We start from the raw sequence: 8,718 nt of genomic DNA, 5'->3' as shown, positions 1-8,718 counted from the left end.
CTCCGTCCGTCGCCATCTCTCCTCCCAGTGAAACGTTGTTGTTCTCAGCGGGATTCAATCTCAACCAGCAGCAGCTCGGTGGTCAACGTTACACCTTCAATTAAAAGTTCATCAGGAGCCTAACTTTACCTGGAACGGCTCTATTTACTCTGCTCAACGCTGATTGGACCGCGTGGTGATTGACGTGAAGGGCGGCCCCCTCTGAGCCAATCAGAACGGTCATCTGGGGAACGGAAGGCGGGACAACACGTAGATACGTTACCCTTAAAAAATAAAAGAAATTAAAGAAAATAAATTTAATTAAAGAAAATAAATTTAAAGAAATTAAAGGAAAGAAAATGAATGAAATAAATTAAATCAAAGAGGGAAAATAAATTAAATTAAATTAAAGAAATAGAGGATAATTAAATAAAAGATAATTTAATAAAGTAACAAGAAGAAAATAAATTAAATTAAATTAATTAAGGAAAATTTAATAAAACATACTTTAATAAAAGTAATGAAATAAAAGAAAATTAAAGAAAGAAAAGAAAAGAAATTGAGCTAAATAAAGAAAAGAAACAAAACAAAATAAATTAAATATATGAAAATTGCATTAATTAAATATGTAATGTAATAAACATGTTCTTTGAGCATGGGCAATAAAACAACACATATCGACTCTGGAAATAAAATACATAAAGAAATGCATAACTGTTGTTAGTTTTATTATATATATCAGAAAAATACAATATTTATTACATTTGTACAGATTATTCTCATGTAACTTTTGCTGAACACAGAGTTTATGCACTCGTTAATCTGAGTGTTTATGAGGCCATCCAGATGAGGGAGGGCAGCAGGACGGCCAGCAGGGCGGCGCTCACCGCTCTCAGGTAGAGGAGAAGACACGCCCCCAGCACCGCCGTCACCTTGGCAACACGCCGACTCAGCAACAGCTTCCTCACCGTCTTACAGAACTGACGAAGACACATTTTTATTTATTCAAACCGAGTACAAACAAGTTTTAGATGCTGATTTAAGTTTCAGTTTATTTTAGTGATCAACTTTAATGATACATATTAAAACCAGATTTATTTATTTACATTTATTCAACTCAAAAAATAGTTTAAACTGATTACATCAAACTTTTTAATTAATACAAAATACATTTTTTTAGTTGAAGAAGATTCTTCATTAAGCCACTTTTGGTAGTTAGAGAAATATTCCTGATTAATAACTTTTTATTAGGCATTTTGTTTTTTCAGTACAAATAAAAATGACAAAATTAAGCCTTTGTCACCTAATATTTTAACTTTTAACTCACAAAACTGAGTTAGTTTTACTTTAACAACTCAGTTTCAACAGTTTGTTTAGTTAAATGAACTCCTCTGGCTTTACAGTGAACTTCAGACATTCATATTATAATCTGATGTGCAATCAAAGCTGCAGTGGGAACAACGTGGTAGAAACAATAGAAACAATAAGAGCTTTCACCGACTCCACTGTTACTGCAACAGGAAAGCTTAAGTCGATTAAAGAGGGTCTGATCTGTAATCAGTGTTAATCTGCAGCAAGAAAACACAGAAACTGTTAGTCTGCTGCTATAAACTGTCTCACTGACTGGGATATATTTGATTTATATATGTACAATTAGTCATTATTATAATGTAAATGTTTACAATAAAACTTTAACTTTTCAACCAAATTTTGCCAATTTTTTTCCAAACATCTAAAGAACTGAATCACTAAATCTGTGTGCGGTTGTTAGCCTTTAATTAATTCAATATAAATTAGTTTAGGATACGTTGGATTAGATTGTGAGCAAAACATATAGTGAAATAATTAATTTCTATAAACTGAAGAATCAGAATCAGAAATACTTTAATAATCCCAGGGGAAAATTACTTAAAGAAGATAGTTGAAAGGTAAAAGTGACATTCACTACATTCGTCCGGTGATTATTCCTAAGATGTTTGTGGTCACCTGGAACGTCTGGAAGCTCACGACAGTGCCGTACCGACAGTACATGACGAAGTGTTCGCAGTTGTACCACAGCAGACTGTACGGCACGTGACCCCGCAGCTTCTCCGCCCTCCTCGCCACCTCCTCGCCGTTCAGCGCCGGGCGGCTGCACACCTGGAACGCAAGAGAGAGACGTCACTACCGCTAGCACCACTACCTGCTCGCACACTGTACTGCTGAACCTTGGAACATCACCTTGTCCGAGGCGTTGACGAGTATTTCCGACCCGTAGGCGAAGTCCTCCACCGAGTCCACCCTCACGCTGCCACACTGAGACAACACACAGCGGTTAGATCACCGACGGCGTTCGTACCGATTCTCGTATCGATAATAAAGAAACATAAATGGAAACAGCTAACTGCCCCAAGAGGAGAGGAGGAGAGTCAGGAGGAGTTACTTCCTGTATTTGTTTATATATAAATATATAAATATTGTTTCCTCCTCCTGCTGGCGGACTAAAGAACCACCGAACTCTCCGACAGACGGTCGCTCGGTGCAGTGGAGATTCGGTACCTTGGCCAGGACTCCCAGTAGGAGCCGGCTGTTGGTCACCATCTGTCCGATACGGATCTGGTCACCGGAGACAACCGGCATAATGTCTGGGATGAAATGAGCCACTCTGGAGAGGAAGAGAGGAAGAGGAAGTGAGTGGGTGAGCAAGGAGAGAGGAAGAGGAAGGAGAGAGGAAGGAGAGAGGAAGAGGAAGTGAGTGGGTGAAGAAGGAGAAAGGAAGAGGAAAGAAGAGGAAGAAGAAAGGAAGGAGAGAGGTAGAGGAAGGAGAGAGGAAGAGGAAAGAAGAGGAAGAAGAAAGGAAGGAGAGAGGAAGAGGAAGTGAGTGGGTGAAGAAGGAGAGAGGAAGAGGAAGGAAGAGGAAGAAGAGAAGAAGAAGAAAGGAAGGAGAGAGGTAGAGGAAGGAGAGAGGAAGAGGAAGGAGAAAGGAAGCAGTGAGGAAGGAGAGAGGAAGAGGAAAGAGAGAGGAAGAGGAAAAGGAAGGAGAAAGGAAGCAGTGAGGAAGGAGAGACAAAGAGGAAGGAGAAAGGAAGGAGAGAGGAAGAGGAAAGAAGAGGAAGAAGAGAGGAAGAAGAAAGGAAGGAGAGAGGTAGAGGAAGTGAGTGGGTGAGCAAGGAGAGAGGAAGAGGAAGGAGAGAGGAAGAGGAAGTGAGTGGGTGAAGAAGGAGAGAGGAAGAGGAAAGAAGAGGAAGAAGAAAGGAAGGAGAGAGGTAGAGGAAGGAGAGAGGGAAGAAGAAAGGAAGGAGAGAGGAAGAGGAAGTGAGTGGGTGAAGAAGGAGAGAGGAAGAGGAAGGAAGAGGAAGAAGAGAGGAAGGGGAGAGGAAGAGGAAGGAGAGAGGAAGAGGAAAAGGAAGGAGAAAGGAAGCAGTGAGGAAGGAGAGACGAAGAGGAAGGAGAGAGGAAGGAGAGAGGAAGAGGAAGTGAGTGGGTGAAGAAGGAGAGAGGAAGAGGAAGGAAGAGGAAGAAGAGAAGAAGAAGAAAGGAAGGAGAGAGGTAGAGGAAGGAGAGAGGAAGAGGAAGGAGAAAGGAAGCAGTGAGGAAGGAGAGAGGAAGAGGAAAGAGAGAGGAAGAGGAAAAGGAAGGAGAAAGGAAGCAGTGAGGAAGGAGAGACGAAGAGGAAGGAGAAAGGAAGGAGAGAGGAAGAGGAAAGAAGAGGAAGAAGAGAGGAAGAAGAAAGGAAGGAGAGAGGTAGAGGAAGTGAGTGGGTGAGCAAGGAGAGAGGAAGAGGAAGGAGAGAGGAAGAGGAAGTGAGTGGGTGAAGAAGGAGAGAGGAAGAGGAAAGAAGAGGAAGAAGAAAGGAAGGAGAGAGGTAGAGGAAGGAGAGAGGAAGAAGAAAGGAAGGAGAGAGGAAGAGGAAGTGAGTGGGTGAAGAAGGAGAGAGGAAGAGGAAGGAAGAGGAAGAAGAGAGGAAGGAGAGAGGAAGAGGAAGGAGAGAGGAAGAGGAAAAGGAAGGAGAAAGGAAGCAGTGAGGAAGGAGAGACGAAGAGGAAGGAGAGAGGAAGGAGAGAGGAAGAGGAAGTGAGTGGGTGAAGAAGGAGAGAGGAAGAGGAAAGAAGAGGAAAAAGAGAGGAAGAAGAAAGGAAGGAGAGAGGTAGAGGAAGTGAGTGGGTGAAGAAGGAGAGAGGAAGAGGAAAGAAGAGGAAGAAGAAAGGAAGGAGAGAGGTAGAGGAAGGAGAGAGGAAGAAGAAAGGAAGGAGAGAGGAAGAGGAAGTGAGTGGGTGAAGAAGGAGAGAGGAAGAGGAAGGAAGAGGAAGAAGAGAGGAAGGAGAGCGGAAGAGGAAGGAGAGAGGAAGAGGAAAAGGAAGGAGAAAGGAAGCAGTGAGGAAGGAGAGACGAAGAGGAAGGAGAGAGGAAGGAGAGAGGAAGAGGAAGTGAGTGGGTGAAGAAGGAGAGAGGAAGAGGAAAGAAGAGGAAAAAGAGAGGAAGAAGAAAGGAAGGAGAGAGGAAGAGGAAGTGAGTGGGTGAGCAAGGAGAGAGGAAGAGGAAGGAGAGAGGAAGAAGAGAAGAAGAAGAAAGGAAGGAGAGAGGTAGAGGAAGGAGAGAGGAAGAGGAAGGAGAAAGGAAGCAGTGAGGAAGGAGAGAGGAAGAGGAAGTGAGTGGGTGAAGAAGGAGAGAGGAAGAGGAAAGAAGAGGAAGAAGAGAAGAAGAAGAAAGGAAGGAGAGAGGTAGAGGAAGAAGAGAGGAAGGAGAGAGGAAGAAGAAAGGAAGGAGAAAGGAAGGAGAGAGGAAGAGGAAGGAAAAGGAAGGAGAGAGGTAAAGGAAGGAGAAAGGAAGGAGAGAAGAAAGAGAGAGGAAGAGGAAGATAAATGTTATGAATAAAATAACTCTCCTGATGAAGATACAAACCTTCCTCCTCCGAGGTAAATCCCAAAGTGAGTGAACAGAGTCCGGGGAACCTCCAGCAGGTCTCCCCTCTTCAGCACCAGCTCATACTGTCTGTCTGTCCTCCCCTTTACCTGTCTGTCTGCCTCTTCCTCCCCCTGCCTCCTCTTCTTCAGGTCGGGAGTCGGTGTGGAGATGAAGATCAGAGCGAGCAGCTGCAGAGGAAACATGTTGATCGGAGACAAGAGGAGAGAACGGCCGTCTCCCTTCAGCTGGTTTTATTGTGTGAGGGAGGAAGAGGAGGGAGGAGGAGGAGGGAGGAGGGAGGAGGAGGGAGGAGGGAGGAAGAGGAGGGAGGAGGAGGGAGGAGGGAGTAGGGAGGATTAGTAACAAAGCTGGTCCAGGTTCAGATCTGCCCACTGTACTTTCTGCACGAGACACTTTAATAAAACTGATCAATTATTGATTTCTGATGCACTTTAATATGAGGCCTTATGGAGCCAGCCTCTAGTGGCCGTTAGAGGAACTACAGGTTTTGTTACTTCAGTGTTTTTTATTTGTTATATATTTGTTATTCCTGGGAAAAGTCTCCATTTAACCGGAGTAACGAGGAAACGTCTCTCCGTCTGAATGAAACTGGGTCCAGTTCCTTGTTGGACCCGGATCACATGAACCCTCAGAACAACAGAGACGGATTATTATAATCAACCAAACGTTTCTCAATTCTTGTCACACTCAACAGCAGCTCAGCAGAAACACACACACACACACGCACACACACACACACACACACACACACACACACACACACACACACACACCCTGCAGGATTTATGACATCACAGCTGGTCTGGAGCCAATCACAGTGCAGAATGAAACTGATGATGAGGGAGGAGGACGCGTCGTTTTAATAAGATTTATTATTATTTTTATTCAGTTTATTGATTTTTGTTTGTGGAAAAAAAAAAATCAGATTATTATTTTTTTATGTCTTCAAACTGAACCTTTGACCTTTGACCTTTAAGGATTATATAGTTTAATGTTGTTCTGTGGATATAATGTGTGTTTATTGCTGTTCAGGTTGTAGTTCCTACAGTCGGCCACAAGAGGGAGATAAAGCTCACTGATTACTGGAGACTGAAGATTTAAAGACTCTTTAAAATGACCTGAAACATCTGGAACAATTATTACAGTTAATTTAAAATATCATAACTGTATATTGGTTTTATTTTATTTTATTTTATTTTATTTTATTTTATTTATTTGTTTGTTTTATTATTATATTGTATTTCTTTACTGGTGTATTTATTTTATGTTATTCTATAAATGTAATTACATTGACATGACAACATTGACAACATGAAACAATTGCAAACCCTTATTTTGTGATAAAACCTTTTATAATGATAAAAACATTTATTTGATTTAATGACACTATATTAGTAAAATAAATCTTATAGTATGGTTGATATATTTTAAACAGAAATTAAATTTTACCAAATAATCCCGACTGACAGTTTAATTATCTAAAAAAAGTAACAAAACAAAATAAATTGAATAATAAATTAAATAAAGCGTGTAGCTTTTTGGCTTCATTTTTATTATTATTCAAATAATTAAATGTAAATGTGATTTATTGTTGTTTATTTGATTTTCAGATATTATTGGTCAGATTTTCTCAGTATTTTGCAGTTTTTAAATCTGATTTGTTTGTCCTTGCATTAGATTCAAACTAGATATTCACTTTTCACGCCGACAGCGCACGACAAAGGATTATAGCATGACACAAGAGCTTGCTTCTTCCTTCGATCCCTGGCCAGTGCACCGCTAACGGGAGTCAACATCTGTAGTTCTAAAGAGAAAGTCTGCCAGCTGACTTTACCCGAGCAACGCAACGTTAGACAGATGTTAGTTAGCGCACACACACACACACACACACACACACACACACACACACACACACCTTTTTCCTCTAGCTGAGTTCCTTTAAGTTAGATTGTATAAAGTGTATTTTCCTCTGTTTGCTTTTATTATATCTCTTTAATGAATGTTTGTGTTTCTATTTGCTGGCCTATTTCATTTCGTACAAGAGTGAGTGATACCAACCTCTTCTATGCAGAACTCCAAAGCTCCCACTCTAGCTATTAATATGATTTTGGTTGTAGTTATTCATTTATTCATGTGCTCTGATATTGAAGGTTTCCTTTTTATTCATGTTTTATAGAATTATTGATTATTGGTCCAATGGGTTTTTCTGTATTATTTGTCTTTTTAGTTATCCACTGTACAGCACTTTGGTCAGTTTATGCTGTGTTTAAATGTGCTTTATACATTAAATTTACTTACTTACTTACTTACTTACTTACTATTTAATTATTAATCCGATTTCTGAATTAATTGTTAGTGTATTTTTACAAGACTGATCAATCAATTATTTATTGGTTATCGTTCCCTTATTTAAGGGTGGTGCCCCGAGTATCTTTAATATTAATTAAAATCATTCAATCAGTCAATTAATGAAATAAATTCTTTGCTAAGGCTGTCATTGTTAACATCCACATGAATATTAAAATCACCCACAATAATTAAGGACTGTTTTAAGGACTAAACATGATAAAACCTCTGAGAGTTCAGATATAAAAGGAGGTGTATTTGCTGTCAGTTTCTATGAGAGGAAGCTGCTGTTTAACTTGCTGGAACTGCTGTTGGTGGTGATAGAGATAAATATATTACCTTGGTTGACTCCCAGGAACAGATACCATCGGCTTTTGTCAGTTAATTGTGAGAACAAGAAAACTGCCAATCATCCAACGAGTTAACAATAATAACTTTTCACAGTGTCTCAGGAACAGATACCATCCGACCGGTCTGACTGCATACTCTGACTGCAGGTAGAAAGGTGTGGCTGCTGCCTGCACACAATCAGCTGTGTCTCTGATATTCTCTGTCTCAGCTGCTTCAGTTAAACCAAAGTCAGATACAAGTTTAGTATATGACATTGGGTTGTGACGATGCTTCTACATAAACAGAGTGAGATTATAAAATAGTACTTGACACTAATAAGATGTACCGATCAGCACTAACACAGTGAGCACCGCCAGTAACTCTGATTATCTGGTTATCAGGGCTCCTGTCAGTGGGGGGGGGGTATATCAGGCAGACAGTGAACAGAGTTGATGTGTTAGAAGCAGGTAAAATGGGCAGCGTGAGGATCTGATCCACTTTGACAAGAACCACATTGTGATGGACGACTGGGTCAGAACATCTCCAAACCTGCAGCTCTTGTGGGGGGTTCCCGGTCTGCAGAGGTCAGTACCTATCAGAAGTTGTCCAAGGAAGGAACAGAACCAGAGACAGGGTCATGGGGGGCCAAGGCTCATTGATGGAGGTGGGGAGTGAAGGCTGGCCCGTCCAACAGACGAGCTACTTTAGCTCAAACTGCTGAATCAGTTAATGCTGGTTCTGATAGAAAGGGGTCAGAACACACAGTGCAGAGCAGTCTGTTGGTCTGGGTACATGGCTGTTTTATGTTTACCTCATAGAGACTCCTTGTTTGCTATCTGTATGCCTGTTTCTGTGCATGTACATTGAGAGCAACACAACATCAGAGTCAAATTCCTTGTATGTGTACGTACGATAAATAAAAGGGATTCTTCTTCTTCTGTTTTACTGATGTAGTTGTGGTCACTTAACCTTCCCCTTCCAAGCATAAAGGAGAAACTACGAAAACATGCATTTTGTGCATTCTGGGTGATTATACACTAATAAAAACATACCTATGAATATTATATTACATTTATAACAATAAATCCTCCTCAATGTGACACACTGGACCTTTAAGAAAAAACAGAAAGATTGCATCAACACAGACTCAGAGGGTGG

At 40.8% G+C, this 8,718-nt stretch overlaps 1 protein-coding gene across 1 annotated transcript; it reads right to left on the bottom strand.

Moving 5' to 3' along the window:
- Positions 1-690: 690 nt before the first annotated feature.
- Positions 691-7,896, bottom strand: lratb.2 (lecithin retinol acyltransferase b, tandem duplicate 2). The gene is made up of 6 exons (XM_051395210.1): positions 7,570-7,896; positions 4,861-5,108; positions 2,518-2,623; positions 2,200-2,274; positions 1,966-2,118; positions 691-959 (listed from the first exon to the last, which is right to left on the bottom strand). The coding sequence occupies exons 2-6, from the start codon at positions 5,064-5,066 to the stop codon at positions 810-812; spliced, it is 690 nt and encodes a 229-aa protein (XP_051251170.1). The 5' UTR covers positions 5,067-5,108; positions 7,570-7,896; the 3' UTR covers positions 691-809.
- Between the last annotated feature and the right edge of the window lie 822 nt (positions 7,897-8,718).

The sequence above is a fragment of the Dicentrarchus labrax genome, unplaced genomic scaffold (assembly GCF_905237075.1).
Source record: "Dicentrarchus labrax unplaced genomic scaffold, dlabrax2021, whole genome shotgun sequence".
Taxonomy (NCBI): Eukaryota; Metazoa; Chordata; class Actinopteri; family Moronidae; genus Dicentrarchus; species Dicentrarchus labrax.
This window is presented reverse-complemented; position numbering and strand designations above follow the sequence as displayed.

Excerpts from the sequence above, each read along its gene's own strand:
- lratb.2 (XM_051395210.1), bottom strand. The coding sequence starts at position 5,066 with ATGTTTCCTCTGCAGCTGCTCGCTCTGATCTTCATCTCCACACCGACT. Across the intron at positions 2,624-4,860 it reads ATTTACCTCGGAGGAGGAAG|AGTGGCTCATTTCATCCCAG; the intron begins GTTTGTATCTTC and ends CTTCCTCTCCAG. Across the intron at positions 2,275-2,517 it reads TACTGGGAGTCCTGGCCAAG|TGTGGCAGCGTGAGGGTGGA; the intron begins GTACCGAATCTC and ends GTGTTGTCTCAG.